The 22696-nt window shown below is 40.6% G+C and overlaps 1 protein-coding gene across 1 annotated transcript in view; it reads right to left on the reverse strand.

The window, feature by feature from the left end:
• TTN (titin) overlaps window positions 1-22696 on the reverse strand; it is a gene marked incomplete at its 5' end in the record, with an annotated part of 307317 nt that overhangs the window by 212632 nt on the left and 71989 nt on the right. Inside the window, 26 exons of the mRNA XM_084642843.1 lie at window positions 504-815; window positions 1337-1624; window positions 1790-2077; window positions 2635-2913; window positions 3004-3282; window positions 3811-4098; window positions 5562-5840; window positions 5954-6235; window positions 6347-6625; window positions 6903-7184; window positions 9280-9567; window positions 9708-10364; window positions 10469-10747; window positions 10862-11140; window positions 11322-11609; window positions 11728-12006; window positions 12168-12449; window positions 12560-12838; window positions 13866-14147; window positions 15155-15442; window positions 15588-15875; window positions 15996-16274; window positions 16373-16651; window positions 16746-17024; window positions 17239-17526; window positions 17618-17672. Of these exons, the coding sequence (XP_084498969.1) occupies window positions 504-815; window positions 1337-1624; window positions 1790-2077; window positions 2635-2913; window positions 3004-3282; window positions 3811-4098; window positions 5562-5840; window positions 5954-6235; window positions 6347-6625; window positions 6903-7184; window positions 9280-9567; window positions 9708-10364; window positions 10469-10747; window positions 10862-11140; window positions 11322-11609; window positions 11728-12006; window positions 12168-12449; window positions 12560-12838; window positions 13866-14147; window positions 15155-15442; window positions 15588-15875; window positions 15996-16274; window positions 16373-16651; window positions 16746-17024; window positions 17239-17526; window positions 17618-17672 (7525 nt within the window). The remainder of the gene's footprint in view (window positions 1-503; window positions 816-1336; window positions 1625-1789; window positions 2078-2634; window positions 2914-3003; window positions 3283-3810; window positions 4099-5561; window positions 5841-5953; window positions 6236-6346; window positions 6626-6902; window positions 7185-9279; window positions 9568-9707; window positions 10365-10468; window positions 10748-10861; window positions 11141-11321; window positions 11610-11727; window positions 12007-12167; window positions 12450-12559; window positions 12839-13865; window positions 14148-15154; window positions 15443-15587; window positions 15876-15995; window positions 16275-16372; window positions 16652-16745; window positions 17025-17238; window positions 17527-17617; window positions 17673-22696) is intronic.

Here is a 22696-nt window from a genome sequence, read left to right on the forward strand (position 1 = left end):
TGCTGACGTTGTCCTGGAAAAATCTGTCACGCTTTAGTAAGCAAATATTACCGGTGCTGTCCTGAAATTGTTAAATTGGCAGGAAAATTAATGGCTTATTGTCGAGATCTAGCCACTCATGACATGCACAGCTTCGGGTTATTATTTGCTATGAATACGTATTGAAAGCAGCAAGATTTGTATAAAACCATTCGATAAACGAAATGTAGAATTCTGCAGGAAATATTAGTACGGCGTTCTAATTAGTAGAAAGGAATAGACATATTGTGCTCAATTCTCTGCTGAGATACAGAAGTCCCTGAGTATCTAAAGGAGAAATAGCTGCCGTTATCTCACTGTGTGTGCTGTACTGAATTTAATATTGTTCACACACAATTATATATGGCCTAAAATAAGATTGACTGTGAGAAATATTTTATTAGCTATGAAAGGCGTATATTGACAACTAACACGCTGATAAAAAAGCTAACACCACAGATAGGCAAAACATGAAATTAACTAACCTTTAATAACAACGGAAGAAGTACACAATACAGTTCCTGCTTCATTGGACACTTTGCAGGTATATAAGCCAGCATCAGCCTGCCCTGCGCCCTTAATTTGCAGAAGTATGGTGTTGTTCAGGAAAGATATTTCACAATTAGGACTCTGATAGATCTCTTGATTGTTTTTATACCAAGCAACTGTCAGAGGCTGAGAACCAGAAACACGGCCCTCAAGTTTAAGGGTGTTCCCTTCCGTTTCTTCTACCGTTTCAGAAAGTTTCCTTGTAAAACTAGGTGGAATTTTTCGTTCTGCAAGAAATGAACGTAATCCTTAAATTGTAAAAATAAATTTTAAAATAAAAAATTAAAAGACTTCTCAAGAAATACATTTATGACGATATGTTGTTTACAAAACTGCTTACATTTTAAAAAGGGCTCTATTGTTTATAAAAAGTACACAGAGGACACCACTCTTAGAACAGCAAAACACCACACTGTGTAAATGGATGTGGAGTTTCACTAGTTAAGAAAAATGTCCTTTTTTAAAGAAATCAGGACTTTAGGTATAAGCAACAAGAAACAAACTGGAATTTTGTATTAATCATTTAGGATGGCAAAGTCTGCAAAGTTGCAAAGAAAATAAGATTGAAGAAAACATTATGTCCGCTCATCAATTCTCCCTACACTATCCTTCAAAAAACTTTCGGTTTCGACCAATCTTTTAAAATGCATATATTCCTAATCCACAGATGGAAAAGACGGTCTCCAATTTATATAGTAACAAGATGACTTATTTCTTTCAGATATAAAGGAATTCAATGTGCACATCATACACCAGAATCAGGCAATACCTTTAATACTAAGCTGAGCTGCGCAAGAGTCCTTTCCAACTTCATTGCTAGCATGGCACGTATACATTCCAGAGTCTGCATTGTCAGCACTCAGAATTGTCAAATGGGCTATGTTTTCTACATAACTGATCTGGTATTTTCCTCCAGTCCGTATCTCTTGTTTATTTTTCGCCCAAGTGATCTTAATTGGTTGTGTTCCAGATATGTGGCATTCGAAGTCAGCACTATCCCCAGCAAAAGCATCCACGGGTACAATTGGGATGTCAAACAATGGAGGATTCTTCCCTTCTACAGAGTGAAAGAAACAGAAAAACGCATATAGCTTTTAAGAGCTCCATTAGTTTAAAGCATATTGTTAAATAAATAAATGTTGCACCTATAGTTTTAAGTTGAGATGGAAATGAAAAAATGACCTGGTGACGTTAAAGGGAAATTATTTCATAACCAACCAACCTGTAAGCACGAGCCTGGCAGTGGAAGAAGCAGTTCCAATAGCATTGGAAGCTGTACAAGTGTATTGCCCAGCAAGGCTCTTGTCAGTCTGCAAAAACTGGAGAGTTGCTACGTTATTTAAGAAGGAGGTCTGCACATTGTAGCCATCTCGGATAGGTACGCCATCTTTAGACCAGGATACTTCAATAGGATCTGAGCCAGTTATGCCGCAATCAAATGTAACTGGTAAACCAATAGTTTCATGAATGTCTCTCAAAGTTCGTGTGAATGAAGGAGGAAGTTTACGCTCTGCAAGGAAAGAAGTATTGCACAATGAAAGTTTTGGGAAGTTATCCAGCTTTGGTGAATTCTCCAGTTGGCACTGCCTAAGAAGATACTGTATTGTGGTATAGATTGGGCAGATTTACAGGAGGATAATGATAGATTCAGTCATTGTTTTCAACCATGTTACCTAATATCAAACAGTAAAAGGCCCACAAAGAATCAAGGAGACTATTTGTTAGATCATTTCGCTTGGGGGTTGGAGTCAAGAGAGAGCTCTGGACGACCGGTCAATCTGGTTTTAAAGTTTTGATTAATAGTCTCACATTTTCTACATTGGAAAGGTCTGGAAGAATGCCCTGTTCTGAAGGGGAAGAATCAGAAGCCTGTATCTGTTAGAGAGCGCGCTGGTTAAAGCTGGTTAACTAAAGATTGGTATTGAGAATGACTTTCCAGCCAGACTTTCACAAGTGGCAGATAATCAATGCTGAGGGAATTTTAGACAAAAGTGATCTCTAGCTGGTCAGGTAGAGGTACAGAATGTCCCTAAGAACCTTTTAAATGTGTTAACATGAATTATTCACCTTGAACAGAAAGCAAAGCTGATGAAGAAGCTTCTCCAACACTGTTTTCTGCTTTGCAGATATACTCCCCACTATCACCGCTATCCACCTGGCCGAAAACCAAAGTGGCAACGTTGTTCTTAAAGTGCATTTTAGAGGTAGGAGTTGCTCTTAGTTTTGTATCGCCTTTGTACCATGATACAATAATTTCCGGTGTGCCAGCAACTTGGCATTGTAATGACGCAGAATCCCCAACTGTCACCTGAGCAGGTTCCAAGGGTGTAACAAAATAAGGTTGTTCTAAAGAACAAAGACACTTGATTAATTCCAAAATTTAAACGTCACAATGACTAGTAGAATAAAAAGGACCTTTTGGGAATGAGGACACACCTAATACTGAGACCTCAGCTTGACAAAGATCTCGTCCAGAATCATTCTCAATGTGGCAAGTGTACTGCCCCTGATCTTCTATTTTACTACTGGGAGCTTCCAGTAGGGCGGATGTTTCCGTGGTGGTGATGATGCATTTTTCAGAATGAGCTACTTCGAATCCGTTTTTCTTCCACCAGACTGCAATCGGAGGGGTACCAGAGTACGTGCATTCCAGAATTATTGGCTTTCCTTTCTCTACACTGAGATTATTCATTTTTTTCACAAATTTGGCTGGTTCTATAGTGAACATTATGAAGATAAAAGTTAAAAGTTGACACCAAGAGATTTTTTTTTAAGAAATGTATGTAATTGCAAGCCGGACAAACCTTTTACAAAGAGTTGTGTTGTACAAGAAACTTTGCCAGCCTCATTAGTGACCAGACAGGTGTAGTCTCCACTTTGGAGTGACTGTACGTCAAACAGCTCCAGCTGTGCAACTGAATTTTCTAAGGAGATGTTGCATCTATGTCCCGGTACTAGCTCAACGCTACCTTTGAACCATTTAACATCCAGCGGAGGGGTGCCCTTTAGGATGCTGGTAAAAGTTATATTTGCCCCAGATAAAACTTGCAGGGGATCAGGTTTCTTCACGAAAGAAGGAGGTTCTGAAGACACACATAAAAGAGAAGTGCACTTTGAGGGAGAGTAAAATATTCCCATAGGAAACACAGGCTATTAGACTCTCATAAACAGACCCAAAAATGTAAGCAACCCACAAAGAAAGTAGTTTATATCTGGAAGACCTGCCTTGTCCTAGATACTAACCTCTAACAGTCAAATATGCACTGCATTCATCGGATCCGGCTATATTAGTAGCTGTGCATGAATAAGTTCCCATATCAGATTCCTTTAGTGCATTCACTTTCAAAGAGCAAGCATTGTCTGTAAGGGTCGTCTGATACTTGTCTCCACTGGTGAGCTCATATCCGTCATGGAACCAGGAAACAGAAATGGGTGGTGACCCATATACTTTGCACTCCAGAACGACAGAGGAACCTAACAGACCATTGGTTTCTTTCAGTTTTCTTGTGAAAGAAGGCGGTATAATGCGATCTGTATAGGATAAAACACAGCTATTTATAATTCTATAACTTAAAAGGGAGATGGTTTCCAGGCATCTAGCAGAAACACCGCACTTTCCTCTGGCACACCTACGTTGGCTTGGGAGAATCCAAAACAGGCCTACAATTCAACCCACTGGGGCCTGAGGTACTGAGAGAAGATAAGAACGTGTTGGAGGCTACTTTCTTATGCTGTCGCTCACGCGCTCTGAGGGTCGCCTCTCTGCTTTTATTTTTTCAATACTTCCTCATAAGGAGAAGAACAGTACTGCACCATCTGGGACAGGAAGACTCAGTTGACCAGACTGAGCCCAAGCCACAGCCTCATCTTCGTGACGGGTGAAAAATGGTTCAACCGACTCCCTGCCTCCATGATCTCCACAACACTAGCGGGCCCACCTGGGGTGCCTAAGGTCACATTAGCCATGAGTCTTCCCAGAGTGGCAGCAGCCTGACGTAACACCGAAGGAAGCAGCGTGTTGTGTAAGGCATTGTGATAAATAAAGGGGGGGGGGGGCAGCTTCCTTTTATGGACACCCAGCTAGCCAATTAGCTATAAAATCCCTGTTAGTAGCTGTTCTCCCTTTACCTGTAAAGGGATAACAAGTCCACAGGTAAAAGGAAGAGAGTGGGCACCTGACCAAAAGAGCCAATGGGAGGACTAGAACTTTTTACAATTGGAAAAACTTTCCCTTTGTCTATCTGTGGTTGTTCTCTGGAGAGAGGAGCAGCAATGCTATAGCAAGCTTTAAGCTAGGTATGAAAAATCATCAGCTCATACCTAGAACTACTTATTTGAAACCGCAGATATGTAAGTAGATCAGGAAATGTTTAGGAAACATGATTAGGTTTATTTCTTTTATTTTGTAAGGCTCCTGGGCTCCCCTGAGCTAACCCCAGGTGCTTTTGTTTTGCTTGTAACCTTTAAGTTGGACCTCAAGAAAGTTATTTTGATGCTTAATCTTTATAAGTGGTTCTATTCAAATCTAGCAAAAAGCCTAAATTCCAAATGTATTTTCTTCTTTTTTGTTTTTAATAAAATGTACCTTTTAAAGAAATGGATTGAATTTTTATGTACTAAGAGGTGTGCCTAAGTTCTTTAATTAGCTGGTGGCAACAGCTGATTTCCTTTGTTTTCTTTCTCAGTTCTTCCTGGGGTGGGGGAGGGGAAGGACTTGAGGGTACCCCACAGGGAGGAATTTCCAAGTGGGCCTTTCTGGATCCCAAGGGGTTTTTTTGCACTTGAGTGGTGGCAGCATCTACCTATCCAAAGTCAGAGAGAAGCTGTAACCTTGGGAGTTTAATACAAGCCTGGAGTAGCCAGTATTAATTTTTAAAATCCTTGGGGGTCACCCACCTTCTGCATTCCAAATGCCAGAGTGGGGAATGATCAGCCTTGACGCCTTCTAAAGAAATTGTAAGAATCAAAGACAATTCACACATTAATCAACTAACCTGAAACACGCACTGAAGCTGTGCACCTGCTTTGACCAACACTGTTTTTCACCTCAAAAGTATACTCCCCACTGTCTTCTACTACTGCATTCAGGATCTTAAGCCCAGACACTTTGTTGAAGAAGCTAATTTTGTATTTGTGATCAGTAGACAGCTCATTCCCATCCTTAAACCACCTAGTAGTAAGCTCCGGTGTGCCGTCCACTGTGCATTCTAGAGTACAAGAGTCTCCAGAGGTGACTTTCATTGCGCCGGGCTTCTCTACAATGACTGCAGGTTCTGAAATGAGATGCAAATCACAGCCATGTTTGATGACAGGACAGGAGATGCAATCAGTTTGTTAAGTGAGGTTAAAATATCATTCTATATTGTTTTGTTTCCTTGTTACCAACCTAGAACTGACAGAGTGGCAAAGCACTCCTGAACTCCAGCGTCATTTTTGATCTGACAGATGTATTTTCCAGCACTGGCTGGTTCCGCATTTCCAATCTGTAGAGTTGCAACGTTTTCTGAATAGGAAATCCAAAGATTTTCACTTTCTCTAACGATTTCCCCTTTGTCTTTCAGCCACAGAACAGAAATGGGCTGGGCACCTTCTACTGTGGCCTGCAGTTCAACTGGGTCTCCAACTACAGCAGTGAAATCACTGAGCTTCTTCACAAAAATGGGTGGTGCTGGTGAAGAGAAGATACGTCATGTTAAAACCGCAAGGAGAGTGCACGAGGAGTGTGACGAGGATGACACCATGCTGGGAATATAGATGATGTGTAAATCATTAAACAAACCTCTTAGCGTTATAGAGGAAATGCAAGTGTCACTTCCTACATCATTCACGGCCTTACAGTGACATTCGCCGACATCTGAGTCACCCAGGCTAAGGATGTGAATGCTAGCAAGGTAGTTCTCAGACATGATTTTGTACTTCTTGCTACTTTTAATTTCTCTTTTGTCCTTATACCAGGAAATTTGGAACGGAGGAGTGCCGCAAAGCTCACACTCAAGATGGACATCAGAACCTTTCAAAGTCTCAACTGGATGGGGTTTCTTGCTGAAAACAGGGGGTTCTATGAAAAGAAGAAGTTTGAGTTTCTGTTAATTCAGTTGGGGACATAACAGAGAAACGAACATTTAAACAGTAAACTTTATCACTATGTTGGACTGATAATGGAAGAGTAAAGACACAAGTCACAATAAGAGCCATGTCATAGAACTCTGGTAAAATCCATAGTCTGCGTTCTCAGAAGGCAGCACTCGCCTATCTGACTGAAGAGAAGATTTATTAACCTTCCACGGCAGATTAAAAGAAGGAACCGACAAAAACGGGAGGAGCAGGGTTCTGACCTTTCACTTTCAACGAAGTACTGGTGTTTGCAGCCCCTGCTGCATTGCGAGCTTCACAAGTGTAGTCTCCACTGTCTTCCACACTGAGATTGTGCATTTCAATGACTGCCATGGACTCAATGAAGGACATTCTGTATTTTTCGCTGTCGTGGATTTCAGTTTCATCTTTGTACCAGATGACTTTGATTTCTGGAGAGCCGCCTATTTTGCACTCATATCTAGTGGAATCATGCTGTTTCACAACTCTAGAGGAGTCTAGCTTCTTAATAAACCGTGGTGGTTCTATGAAACCAAAGGACAACAAGATGTTTCACTAAACTGCACTGATCCATTAAAATATTCCCTCAGTGAAATATCTAACCAACAGCGTACACTATTTTGGGTTGTGGGGGAAGAGTAGAAATATCTACAGAATTTGAATTTACACTAGCCTGTGATATATCTGGTATCACCAGGACAAAAATCAACACATGGCATACATAGCAAACAAAAGCAGGGAAGTTTCTTTGTGCGTCTTTGCCAATGGTTTGTGTACATAGAATGATGTCCCGAGTTCCTTGGAGAGATTACTACATATTTATTTTACACAAAAATTATTGTTTATTGAATTGCCATATATGTAACTTACAATAGGTTATATATCACATAACCAGACTTTCAAACAGCTACTGCAGGAAAACTACATGTATATTGACGTGATTCACTGAAATATTCAACTCTTACTGTGGGTGACAGCGTCTTAAAATGCCAAATTTGCAGCTAAATCTGCTCTTCGGAAGTTCCAAACTAGATTTCAGTTGATTTGTGACCTTGACCATGGCAGAAATTTATATCGAATTCTGTCTACGTTATATGTATGGAAGGGAATTCTATATCCGTTTCTGCTATATTATTTAGTATATCGATACCTGGCGTGTATGTGTATGCTGTGTAGCTTAGTCCTAGCGTATATGTATATGGCTAACCTCGGTTTCTTGATCTGCCTTTCGGGCAAAAGTACATTAATTCTGTATAAAGCCTCTGTTTAAGCTTTCACATTTAGTTTATCTGATTTTACTTTTCTGCTATCGGTCTCTTTCTGCCGCTTTTGTACAAAACTGATTTGTAAGTAATGATTAGAGCTATGAGGGCAAGAAAATAAATGTGCAAGAGACGCAACGTGTTCGAAACAACTAAGCTAACACCTATTATTAAGACAGGTGTTTGCACTAAATGGCAATTGACCAAGATATTTATATCTTATTAATTCTGATGCCATCGCTATATTGTGTAGGGAATTCAGCATGTATATCAAAGACGTGTCTATTAATATAAATACATTTCAGCAATACATGTATTTAACCAATCTTTATTGCAAAATTTAGAGGGTGGTAATGTTTCTGTTCATGGTAGCCGTCTCGGCAAATGGAAATAAATAATGCGCTTTGTCTGCAGAGTGTTTAACACTTGGTGTAAAAGAAGAACACTATCAGTATTAAGGACCTGAGTCAACAAAGGTCTAGCAAAGGTCAAGAATGTGAGTTTCACTGAATGCGCCTGTTTAAATTTAGACATTCTCTTTCGCTCCTGGTTGAAATGGGGCTTATATTTGCCATATAACAATGCATTTTCCTGTATGATTGTTATTCATTCCTTGAAAATTATAAATCAAAATAATGTCATTGTGTGGTTGTTTTGATCACAGAGGAGTTTCAGTTACTCATTCTGCAACCAGATGTAAATTCACTAAAGTGCCTTCCAGATACACATTTTTAAGGCAGAAGATTAGAACTAATTACTTGTTAATACTATCTAAAATTATCTTTAAGGAAAAAAATACAACGTCCTTATGAAGACACAAGAGAATCTAAACTCATCAAGTCTAAGGATCAATGGGAATTACAGATCCAGAACATAAACCCAAAGGCCCTGCCCACATGAAGGAAATCGTAGCGGTAAAAATCCCTAATGTACCGGTGTAGTTTACACCAGGGTAGATTATTCTGATAATAAATGTAGAGATATGTAGCTTGAAGAAACCACATACTATACAGGTGAGCAGAGTGCTGGTGGGGAAAAATGTTTCTACCCCAGGCTACTGTCAGCTGCTCAATTTTTCATATTGAGACTCTCGGTGTGGGAGAGGAGAATTTGCCTTTAGGAAGTAAAGGGATTTTGCTCAGCCATCGGCGTCAGTGATCAAGATGCAATATGATTCAATCCTAAAAAAATATCAAGGTGAAAATTAGGAAAACAAAGGGTCTCATTTTAAGTCGATTGAATGCCTTCAGTTTTGCACAGTTTCAAAGATAGAAGAAGAAGCTTGGCATTGTTTTGTTTCTTTAACATGGTAAAACGCTTGGCAGGAAGACGACAAAGCATTGCATTTCTTAAATACCTTTCACACTTAGCTGGGCGGCGCAAGAATCCTTTCCAGCATTGTTGCTCGCAGAACAAGTGTATAGTCCAGAGTCTCCTTTGCCTACTTTTAGAACCGTCAAGCTGGCTGTATTTTCCACCAGGGTGATCTTGTAGTTGCCCCCAGGACGGATATCTCTGTTCTCTTTTGCCCAAGTGACTTTTAATGGCGCCGATCCGGTGACGTGGCATTTAAAGGAACCACTTGCTCCAAGAGCCACCTCAATAGGTTCAGGTTTCACATCAAAGACAGGAGGTCTCAGATGCTCTAAAAATGGAAAGAAACAACATAACTCTCACAGCTGCTGCTTCACCGCCACGGAATCCTATCGTTTGGCATTAGCAACAACGCAGGGTCTTCTGCTTCTTTAAAGCCAATGGCCAGGACAAGATTAAGCAGCTACCAACCTGTGAGAAGGAGCTTGGCACTGGAAGAAGCAGTGCCAAGAGCATTGTGAGCTGAGCACGAGTATTGGCCGCAGTGAGCCATGTCGGTCTGCAAGATCTGAAGAGTCGCTACGTTATTTAAGAATGTTGCTTGCACGTTAGCATCATCGTGTAATAGCACCCCATCCTTATGCCATGACACCTGAATAGGTTCCGAGCCATTTATGCGACAATCAAAGGTAACGGGGGAACCAACAGTTTCCTGAATGTCTTTTAGTTTTCTTGCAAAGGTCGGTGGAAACTTACGGTCTGCAAGAAAATAAGTAGGAGATAAGGCATCCTGCCAACCTGGAAACAATTTGCATTTACCATAAGCTTGTAATGAAATGAACCCATCACCTTTAACAGTGAGCAGAGCTGTGGAAGAAGCAAAGCCAACACTGTTTTCTGCTTTGCAGACGTATTCTCCAAGGTCACTGCTCTCCACCCGGCTGAAAACTAGCGTGGCCACATTATTTTTGAAGTACATTTTATAAGCAGGGGTCGATCTTAATTTAGTATCTTCTTTGTACCAGGAGACTTTGATTTCCGGGGTCCCAGCAATTTGGCACTGAAAAGATGCGGACTCCCCGACTGTCACCTCCACACGTTCCAAGTGTGTAACAAAATAAGGCGGTTCTAAAGCACAAATGATCGCAATCAGCATCACAGAAAAGAGAGCAAGTCTTATAATGACCATTATTAATACAAGAGTGGTTATGGAATCTGAGATAGCAACACACCTAGGATTGATATTTGTCCCTGGCAAATGTCTGCTCCAGCATCATTGGCAACCTCGCATGTGTATTGCCCTTCATCATCTTTTGTGCTGTTAGGAATTTCCAGTATGCCCGATTTTTCGGTAGTAGTTATACTACATCTCGGGGACTGTGTTATGTGGAAGCCATTCTTCTTCCATGTCACTGAAATAGGAGGAGTTCCTTTGTACGTGCTTTCCAGAAGTATGGATTTCCCTTGCTCTACACTGAAATCGCTTAATTTCTTCACAAAGGTCGCTGGCTCTACAAAATGGAAGGCAAAAAGTCAAATAGAAGAGGGGGGAAATATTCACAAATCTTTGCGCGCGCACACACAAATACATAAGAATAAGACCAATAGCAGCAAACGAGACAAACCTTTTACAAAAAGATGAGTGGTACAAGACACACTGCCAGCATCATTAGTGACTCGACAGGTGTAATCTCCACTGTGGAGTGGTTCTACTTCATACAATTCCAGTTCTGCAACTGTATCCTCCAAAGAGATGTTGCAGGTACTATCTGACACAAGTTCCCTGATGCCTCTAAACCAGTTAACTTTGAACGGAGCCGTTCCTTTTATGAGACTTGTGAATGTTACACTCGTCCCAGGTAGAACTTCCACGGGATCGGGTGTCTTCGCAAATGAGGGTGGTTCTACATATACATAAAGAAGTTAAGACACAGAGACAAATTAGTATGCCCGTTACGTTTGAAGATGAAAACCAAATCAGCGTTTGGCTGAAGATTTATAGGCGGCCCGAAAATTGCGAAGGAAGAAATAGCAGCAAATGGAGGAAGCATTTTGCCTACGGCACCTTGGCCATCTTTTACTGACCTTGTACGATCAAAAAGGCACTGCATTCATCAGATCCAGCGGCATTTGCCGCGGCACAGGTGTAAGGTCCAGTATCTGATGAGTCCAGTGCATTCAGTTTCAAACCACAGACGTCGTCTGAAAAGGAGACTTCATATTTGTCTCCACTAACAATCTCATTTCCATCTTGGAACCAGGCAACTGAAATGGGTGGTGAGCCAGAAACTTTGCACTCCAGCAGCGCTGAGGAACCCAGCACCCCGCATGTTTCCTTTAACTTCCTTGTGAAAAAAGGAGGGACAATGCGATCTGCGTAGAAAAAGGCGACAAAACCACGGGTTGGTTGGTTGGTTTTTAATTAAAAAGGGAAAGGTCTATTAAAAGAGAAGACAGCACTAAGTGACAACGAAGGTAGTAGCCAGCTAACCTGAAACATCAACCGAAGAGGTACAGCTACTTTCACCAACTTCGTTTTTCACTTCAAATGTATACAGTCCCCTGTCTCCCGCGTCCGCAGAAGGAACTTTCAGTGTAGCTACTTTGTTGGAAAAGGTGATTTGATATTTGCGGCCGCTCTGTAGTTCTCGTCCATCCTTAAACCACTTTGTAATGAGTTCCGGTGTTCCACCCACTGTGCACTCTAATGTAAAAGAATTCCCAGCCGTAACTGACATCGGTTCTGGCTTCTCTAAAATTACTGCTGGTTCTGAAAGAAGAAAAAGCCGTCTAATCGGTAAAATCTCATGGTAAAGGCGAAAATTCATAATGAAATAGCAAATTATCGAAAGCTGCTTTTATGTCCGGGAAGTATGATTACACGGAGCACACCATTTTATTTTTTATTGTGGGCTAGAAGCTTTTACCAACCTAATACTTGTAAAAATGCCGAGCACTCCCTCATCCCTGCGTCATTTTTGATCTGGCAGATGTACTTTCCAACATTGGCTCCCTCCGTGGTTGCGAGCTCTAGGGTAGCAATATTATCCATAAAGGAAATCTGGACATTTTCGCTTTCTCTGATGATTTCGCCTTTATCCTTAAGCCACAGAACCGAAATAGGTTGAGAGCCTTCCACCATAGCCTGCAGGGCGGTCGGTTCCCCCACAAAGGCTACAGTATCACTTAACTTCTGAACAAATCTCGGAGGTTCTAATGATGGGAAGAGAGTCATAGTAAATATGTCAGTCAGCTTGAGAGAGAAATAGCTACAATGCCAAGAAAAGAAAACGTGAATGCTGCGTCTGCTCCTTTATACAAACCTTTGAATTTCACAGCGCAAACACAAGTGTCACTTCCCACCTCATTCATGGCTTTGCATTGGTACTCCCCAGTGTCTGAAGCTTCAAGGTTAAGAATGTGAACGCTGGCTGTGAAGTCTTTAGATGTAACTTTGAACTTCTTACTGCTTCTGACTTGCCTCCTGTCTTTGAACCAGGCTACTTCAAATGGTGGGGTTCCAGAAATTTCACACTGAATGACAACATCCGAACCTTTAAGTGTGTCTACTGGGGTAGGTTTTTTGCTAAAAACAGGAGGTTCTATAAAAAAAGAATAACATCAGAGCCTATAGTGTGTCTGGATAGGTTTCTCGTTAACAACAGGAGCAAAGATTTTCAGAAATAGGAGCCTAAAAGGTTATGCTCGTAAAGTCATATTTAAACCTCTAAAAGTGGCCTAGCTTTCCAAAGTGCTGAGCGGCTAACAGTTCACATTGAGGTCATATCTATTTCTGCATCTGTAAATTCCTAGTATAGAAATTTGATACCTATGCAAATACTTTGAATTCAGAAATCCTATTCAGTTTCCCAAACAGAGGATGTTAATAAGGATGGGCTTGTCTTAGCCTGACCTTCAAAACACTTCACATCAGCCCGCCCTACGATCGGATCTATTAACTTTGTTCACTGCAGCTTCCTCTCTTCTAGAATTTCTGGACCTTGCTGCCAGTCCGCCTCTCCCAGCCACGCCTACGTTCTTTCCCATACTGCCCTGATGCATGACACAGCTCCCCAAAATTGATAAATCCGCTACCCCGTGAATGCCTATTCACATTCCATTTCTGCCACGATACTCTCACAACTCTGACCGCTTACAGAGAGTAGGTAGAGAACTGGCTACGAGGAATACCCAACTACTTTACACCAAAACAACGTGGTGGTCCTACTCCTGTTTTTTTCTCCTCCTTGTCCTATCATCTCATCTATCTGTTCGTTCCATTCACCTGTTGCATCTTGTCATTAGCCAAGGATCGAAGGTCTTTATGGAAGAGACTGTCTTCTTACTGAGTGTTTATACAGCCCCTTGCACTATGTGCCCCCGACTGGGTTCTCTAAATACTGCAGCTACTAATACCACCAATGTGTGATACACACAGTCATTTGGGTTAGGATGGGATCTTGCTCCAAGTGTTTTGCTATTTACTGCGATGGAAGCAGGACTGAGCAATCTTTTGAAGCCGTTCTTTAGATTGATTTTACTATTACAGGGTGCACAGTAGGTTAGGTAAAGGAGCTGCGTAAGAATGGAAGGAAATAAGAAAAGAAAAGTGAAATAAAGGCTTCTAACCTTTTACTGTGACGACAGTACTGCAGCTTGCAGTACCAGCAGAATTGTGGGCTTCACAAATGTAATCGCCACTGTCTTCAACGTTCGCATCAGTAATGGTGAGAACTGCCACAGAGTCACTGAATGACATCCTGTATTTCTCACTAGCGTGGATCCGAGTGTCATTCCTGTACCACACAACTTTGATTTCAGGGGAGCCACTTATTTTACATTCAAGTTGAACTGAATCCCCCTGTTTCACGAATCTTGAAGCTTCTAGTTTCTTAACAAACTTTGGCGCTTCTATAAACGAAATCAATAAATATAAATAAACAACAACGTTCAACATTCAGTTTTTCTCATTTGTCAAAAGGATTGTGCAGAATAAGCGCCCTGGAGAGGATAAGAATTTTGTAACTTGCTAGAATACCATAGGGACAAAAGTAAATTAGGCTTGCCTTCCAATGATTAAAGGAAGGGAGAAGAAGATAGAAACAATATCTAGAGCTAAATTATGTTCCCAGCTACACAGGTGGAAATGCGGAAACACTCCACTGAGCCCAAAGGAGATGCTCCAAAGCATGAACGACATCTGAGGTGAAAATCCAGGCCCCAATGAAGTCAATGGGAATTTTGTCATTGGCTTCAGCGGGGCCAAAATTTATGTGAATATAAACGTGCAGGCTCTCCCTCTGTATACATATCTACACAATTTTAAACCTAAAAATAATTCCATGCAGGTTTTGGGGTGAAGAGCCTGGATGGTTCATACTCCAGTGTAGTTCACCCATCCATAAAAGGTAAGTGAAATATCCATTAAAGTTGAAAACTTAACTGGCGACCATTTACTGCCCTAAAATATAAAATAAAAATGACACTACCTTTTTTAATTTCTATGTTTTATCAGTTTGCTATTTTATCTACAAAAATATTCCAAACATCGCTACATAAAAGTGTCACCATATTCTAGATTAAAAATGAAATCAATAATCAAAGAACTCCATCAAACTTAGAAAAAGAACACGGAAGATAATAGGTAAACCTACATATAACATGTATAATATCAAGAGGAATTAAGGGAGAAATTAACGCGTTTGCATATATACAAAATTTACGCTCTCACACATTGCAGCATGAAGAACAAGATGAAGACTTAAAATCTATGATAGCCACAGTTTAACGTTTGTAGTTTGAAAAGATCCTCTCAGTTTACCTCCAACATCTGAAGACTCAGAAGGTATAAAAATAAAAAAATCAACCACTTTTCTCCCAAGAAAACCACACTAATAAGGCCTACTTGATACCAGTACCTTTGACGCTAAGTTGGGCCGAGCAAAAGTTTTTTCCCACTTCGTTGCTAGCTTGGCAGGTATACTGGCCAGAGTCTCCTTTGCCTGCTCTCAGAATTCTCAGGTGAGCTGTGTTTGCTATAAAGGTAATATTATAGTTTCCTCCTGTTCGGATCTCTCTGCCATCTTTTGCCCAGGTGACATTGATTGGTTGGGCTCCAGTAACATGACATTCAAAATCAGCACTTTCTCCAATAGGAACTTCCATGGATGCAGGTGTTATATCAAAGAAGGGAGGTTGCTTGGGTTCTAGAAATTAAAAGTAACAATAGAATACGGATTGCTTTGTATTCCAACGGAAAGAGTCATCAAACATTGTCGATATCAGTTCACGTACAAAGAACAAAAAATTAGACCGTGCTTTAAATATTAAAAGATTCAAGAGCAAACGAACCTGAGATTGTGAGCCTAGCGCTAGAGGTAGCAGTTCCAACGGCATTGGTAGCTGTGCAAGAGTATTGTGCCGTGTGGCTCATCTCAGTCTGAGACAGCTGGAGAATCGCTACATTATCTACGAATGAGCTTTGCACATTATGGTCATCTCTTAAAGGTACACCATTTTTATACCAAGTCACGCTAATAGGTTCTGAGCCATTTAGACGACAGGTAAATTTAACTGGTAAGCCAACCGTTTGTTCAATGTCCTTTAATTTCCTTGCAAAGGAAGGCGGAAGTTTGCGCGCTGTAAAAAAACCCAAGTATGTTATAAATATGCTTTGTGTGATATTTTTCTATACTTAAAGTTTTGCAAGAAAGAGCTAAAAAAGAGTAGTTTTGAACAAGCTAACATAATAATCATCACCTTGAACTGTTAAGACAGACTTTGTAGTTGCAGTTCCTACACTGTTTTCTGCTTTGCAGATATATTCTCCACTGTCATTGTTATCCACTTTGTTAAAAACTAGAGTAGCAACATTGTCTTTAAAGAACATTTTATACTCAGGAGTAGATCTTAGTTTTGTATCTCCTTTGTACCAAGACACTGTAATTTCGGGTGTTCCAGCAACTTGGCAATGTAAAGTTGTATAATCTCCAACTGACACTTCCAGAGGTCCCAAGTGTGTAACAAAATAAGGAGGTTCTAAAAAAACCAAATAGAATGAGTAAGGAACATTTATACCTTAGAAGCGACGCTCTGTTAAGAATGATGAAGAAAATTTAAATAACGTGGTAACACACCTAATGTAGACACTAGTGCTTCACAAACATCCCCTCCCGCCTCGTTCTCAACATGGCAAGTGTATTCTCCTTCGTCATCTTTTGTACTATTGAGAATTTCCAGAATGCAAGATTTCTCCGTTGTGATGATGCTGCATTTTTCAGACTGAGTTATAGTTTTGCCATTCTTCTTCCATACAACCGAGATTGGGAGGCTACCAGTGTATGTGCTTTCCAGAACTATGGACTTTCCTGGCTCAACACAGTGATCGCTCAATTTCTTCACAAACACTGCGGGTTCTAATGAGCAATAAGAAGTCGAAAATATTGAGTGTAACTGCACGAAGATGTATATATTTTAGAGGAAAAAAGAGAATTTTCAATCTGTACAAACCTTTTACAGAAAGATGTGCTGTACAGGATGCTTTTCCAGCATCGTTAGTCACTAGGCAAGTATAATCTCCGCTTTGAAGAGGACCAATATCAAACAACTCCAGTTCTGCAACCGAATCCTCCAAATACATGTTACATTTATCCCCCAGCACCAGTTCATTGACCCCTCTAAACCAGTTCACCTTCAATGGAGGGGTTCCTCTGATAACGCTTGTGAAAGTTACGCTTGTGCCTGGTAAAACATCCAAGGGTTCGGGCTTCTTCACAAAAGAGGGTGGTTCTAAATAAATATATTTTTTTAAAAAAAAATCAAGTTAATATCAAATAAACTTCATATTTACATGTACAATTTGAAGATGGAGAGCAAAACATTTTATGGTCGAATGAAAATTTTCCCCCAAAATATGCTCAGAAAAGAAGAGGCATTTCCAAGAAAGAAGGACTGTTATATAGAAGATTTACGGCAAAGTGCTAATTGGCCATCACATACTGACCTTGTACGTTTAATACGGCTCTGCATTCATCAGACCCGGCTACATTAGTAGCTTTACAGGTGTAACTTCCCGTATCTGATGAGTTCAGTGAATTCAGTTGCAAAACACAGAGGTTATCCGAAAACGTGGTTTGATGTTTTTCTCCACTAACTATCTTATTTCCATCTTGAAACCAAGCGACTGAAATAGGTGGCGATCCAGACACTTTGCACTCCAGAAGCACCGAAGAACCCAGCACACCATTTGTTTCTTTTAATTTTCTTGTGAAAGAAGGCGGAATGATTCGATCTGTGTAAGAAAACGTAACAAATCCACAACGGTTTAAAAGGCAGGAACATTTCCTAAAGAAAAGCTTGGCGAAATGCAGAAGAAAAACTACCGAACCAACCTAATACATCAACTGAGGCTGTGCAGCTGCTTTTCCCAACATCGTTCTGCACGGCAAAAGTGTATAATCCGCTGTCTCCCTTTTCCGAATCGAGAATTTTAAGCGTAGATACTTTGTTGTGGACGGTAATTTTGTATTTGTGGCTGCTTGTCAGTTCTTTCCCATCCTTAAACCAGCCAACTGAAAGTTCGGGAGTGCCCGCCACTTTGCACTCTAAAGTGCAAACATCTCCCACCGTCACTCTCATTGGTTCTGCCTTCTCTACAATGATTGCCGGCTCTGGAAGGAGATGTGAGCAACCGTCATTGTAAACAACTCATTTTACTCTCTAGCTTTCTATACATTGTACCACCGCATTAGTACAAATAACTGTTTTGACTGCATTTAATACAAATTGAACTGCAACCTATTGAGTCAGGGGAGTTTATGAAACTTTTTTTCTCCCACCGTTTGTCTGTCTTACACTGTAAGTTTGGGGGCAAGGACTATTTCTTACTATGCGTCTGTGCAGCGCCCAACCCAATGAGGATCTTGGTTCAGGACTTTAGGTGCTGTCCTAATATAAATAAAATAAATAAATACAGAGGAAAAGAATAGTATGGACTCCACATCTAACCATATGTGTAAAGCAAAGCGGTGACATTTTCTCCCCTCGTTTTCAGCAGTGTCTCTCTCTCTCTCAGCTGGAATGAGCAGAGGATAAAAGTTCAGAATGGTGCCAAATTATGAAGTGGTTTCCTGACCAATAATAGTTGGGGACAAAGAGGAGGTCACTTTCATTTCAGTTTTAAAAATCACACTCAGAAAGGTGTGTTGACCCCACATGTCACCTAGCACCTTGAACTTTATAAAGAGGGGCAGGGGATGCATAATTTGAGGATTACCTGTTCTGTTCATTCCCTCTGAAGCACTTGGCATTGGCCACTGTCAGAAGACAGGATACTGAGCTAGATGGACCTTTGGTCTGACCCCCTATGGCACTTCTTATGTTCTTAAAAGGATGCAGGTATCCTCCCAACCCCCACGCTCCCCACCATCACCTTTGTTACCAACCTAGAACTGTTAAGGTAGCCATGCACTCCCGAGTTCCTGCATCATTGCTGATCTGACAGATATACTTTCCAGCGCTGCCTGGTTCTGCATTTGCCAGCTGTAGAGTTGCAACGTTGACCGCAAATGTAATCCTCGTGTTTTCACTTTCTCTAACTACATCTTCCCTGTCTTTAAGCCACTGGACAGAAATTGGCTGAGAGCCTTCCACTGTTGCTTGTAATTCTACTGGTTCACCAACCACAACGGAGATACTGTTTATTTTCGTCACGAATTTTGGTGGTTCTGAACAAGAAACATGTGATTGTAGTAAAGATCTCCAGCATTCGCGTAAGAAAGCATCAATAAGCGTCTTCTATGCGGGACCTGTCACAGATTCTACGCAAATAAACTCACCTTTCAGTTTTACAGTGCAAATGCAAGAGTCACTCCCGACCTCGTTCTGTGCTTTGCATTGGTATTCGCCAATGTCTGAGGCGTCGACATTAAGAATGTGAATACTCGCATGGTAATTTTTGGATGTCACTTTATACTTTTTACTGCTGCGGATTTGTCGCTTATCTTTGTACCATGTGATTTCGAATGGGGGTGTTCCAGAAATTTCACATTCAAGACTCACATCAGTACCTTTGAGCATGTCTACTGGGGAAGGCTTCCTGCTAAAAACAGGAGGTTCTACAAAAAGAAAAGCAGTTGGCAGTTACAAAGTTATTTGGCTATACGTAAGAAACATTAAAAGGATTCTTACAAAGCTACCACAGTAGCAGCAAGATTATGGTTTATGGGGAAAATCCGTGTAGTGGATTTGTATTCTCCGGATTTTCTGGGCACATACTGTAATGAGTTCTGTCTATTTTGGAGGCTGATAAGCAGACAGATACTTGCTTTTATAGCAACTCTTTTAGCGAATGTAAACAAAGGAAACAACAGAATTACAGAGTAGGAGCTACTTCCATATGGCTGAACGCAGAAACACCAAATACTGTCGTGTAAAATTAAAAATAATCAGATTTCTATTTCTCGTCCTGAAAATTTCTGCGCCATGAGGCAGCAAATTTTAGGATTCTGAGAGCCAGGTTGCAACTGAAGGAGTAACTTGGGAATAGCCTCCACATCCGTGAAGGATGAAGCAAGGGATACATCTTTAAAAAGTCTTGCCCATGCCCCGATGAAATACGGTAGAACATGGGGAAAACCGGACAGGAAGAAAAAGGCTGCCCCACAAAAAGAAACAAGCAACGTTCACTTGTGAATGTCTGAGTGGAGAATCACAGAAAATGAAGTACAAACTAGTACGGGGAAGAGTGATTTCTAACCTTTCACTATAACCTTAGTACTGCAGCTCGCCCTGCCAGCAGGATTGTAAGCTTCACATATGTAATCCCCACTGTCTTCAGTACTGAGATGGTTCATTTCAATCACCGCCACAGAATCACTGAAAGACATCCTGAATTTTTCACTGGCAATGATTTCATTGTCATTTCTGTACCATACCACTCGGATTTCTGGAGAGCCACTTATTTTGCATTCAAATCGTGCTGCGTCGCCGCGTTTTACTACTTTTGATGCTTCTAGCTTCTTAACAAACTTTGGAGGTTCTATGAAACAAAAAGAAAAAGAAAAAAGAAAAAGAAAGTGGAATAAATAGGGCAGAAAAAAGAGTGATTTCAGAATATTGAAAAATAAAGAGAGAGAGAGAGAAAAAGAACAAATGAAAGAAATCCGATACTAAACATGAGTTAAGAGTTTCTAAAATCAAGAAAGCACAAAAAGAATGAACTTGGAACTATTTATAAGAACAATACTTGGGATCGACAAAAGACAGACGAGAAGAGAGCAGCACAAAACAAGTAAATGTGCACACCTGTTACCAGCAAGGTTGCAGTACAAGAATCGCTACCAACGTCATTGGAAACTTGGCAAGTATAGTGTCCACTCTTTGAAATATCCACCGAATAGAGAGTTAAGAAACCTGTTGATCCTTCTATCCCAATAAAACAATTAGCTCCAGATACAAGTTCCAAATCTTCTTTAAACCACTTTATTGCAAAAGGAGGCGTTCCTTTCAACACAGCCTTAAACTCCACCATAGAATTCGGGACGGCTTGCTGGTTTTCAGGTTTTACTAGGAAGCTTGCTGGCTCTACAGTTTTCAAGGGAAAGAAATATGTAGTTAAATCCTTGGAAGAAAGAATGTTTGAAAACCAAAGTGAACAACCAAGAACACTAAGAATTCTAAGTACTCAAAGAAAATGATGGGTCACATAAAGAGCAAAAAAATACATGGTAACTTTTCGCAATATTATTCAAAGACGTAAGATGGCAATTATTTTTTAAAAGATGTATTTTTCAATATCTACTACAGTTAAGAGAAGACGTAAAGAGTTCCAAACCTTTCACTGTTAAGACGGCGCTGCAAGAGTCACTCCCAGCAACGTTAGTCACGCTACATGTGTAATTTGCAGTATCTGTCAACTCTAGATTAGAAACCTCCATTGATACGGTATTTTCATGGCATAGGCTCCTGTATTTTGCACTATCATATATTTCTTTTCCATCCTTGTACCATTTAGCAGTAATGGGGAGTGAGCCAGAAACCTTACACTCCATATGAATAGATGATCCCAGAACTTGATCTAGTTTCGTTAACTTTTTGGTAAATGATGGAGGGATTGTTTGATCTGCCCAACAAAATGGCAAAAACATAACAGTTAACGTCGTGCACCTCCAATTGCCTCCCGGAATTTGTGAAGCTATTCCCCCCCGCCCCGCACAAAGAAAGCAAAATGCAATGAAACAAAATACAAACCTAAAACTGTCAAAACAGCTTCACAGGTGCTGCTTCCAAAATCATTTTCAACCTTAAAAGCATATGTACCACTGTCCTCCTTCATTACCGATTCAATCCTGAAACTGGCCACGTTACTGTCAAAGCTCATGGTGTAATATCTACTGGGCAGAAGCTGTTTGCCATCTTTAAACCATTTCATTTTGAGTTCTGGTGTTCCAGCCACAGTACATTCCAAGGTCACTGGGTCTTTTTCAGTCACTTTAACTGATTTAGTCTTTTCAATTATCTGAGCGGGTTCTGCAGTAAGAATTAAAGTGTAGATTCGTTATAGTTCTCTCTACCGGTGGGCACGTGTCTTTTAAACTACTTCTACGAAATAGGCTTGAAAGTGCATAGCTCACAAACCTTGTACTAAGAGCAAGGCAAAGCATTTTTCAACTCCTGACTCATTCTTTGCCTGGCAGGTGTACCTCCCCCTGTGACCGATATCGATACGTTTTATTTTCAGTGTGGCCACATTGTCCTCGAAGGTGATATGGAAGTTCTCATCTTCCTCGATAATTTTTTCATCTTTTATCCATGACACTGATAAAGGGTGAGCACCCGCTACCGTGCATTGAAAAACAGCGGGACTTTTCAAAACGGTAGCGACGTTTTCTATCTTCTTTATGAAGGAAGGTGGCTCTGGGTTTTACAAAAAGAAGCCATGACAAAATATATTGTTTTATCCTTGTTAAGCTACTAAAAAGTAGTTAAGAAACTGAATGTTTGGAGTTTCCCCCCCTATCTTGGTAACTGAACTGACCTTTCAAACTGACTCTTGTGCTGCAAGAACAACTACCCCCATCATTGGATATAATGCACTGGTATTCCCCAGCATCTGAAAAATCGCAGTTGGTTATGACAAGGGTGAATACCGATTCCCTGTCGCTCATGGCGTATTTTTTGCTGCTGCGAATCTCCTTGTTATTCTTCAGCCATGTCACTTCAAATGGAGGAGTACCGGAGACTTCACATTCCAGCATGGCATCAAAACCCTTCACTACTTCAGCAGGTTTCAACTCCCTTATGAATGTGGGAGGTTCTATTAAAAAAAAATCAGGAGGAAAAAACATAGCGGCTTAGTAAAACACAAAAAGAAAAAAACCGCGCATGACTGTGCGGGGAAAAAAAATAAGAGGTGGGTGGGAAGACTAATAACTAACCTTTCACTTTCAGTTCAATGCTGC

The sequence above is a fragment of the Lepidochelys olivacea genome (genome assembly GCF_965140295.1).
Source record: "Lepidochelys olivacea isolate rLepOli2 genome assembly, chromosome: 11".
In the NCBI taxonomy this organism is placed as follows: domain Eukaryota; kingdom Metazoa; phylum Chordata; order Testudines; family Cheloniidae; genus Lepidochelys; species Lepidochelys olivacea.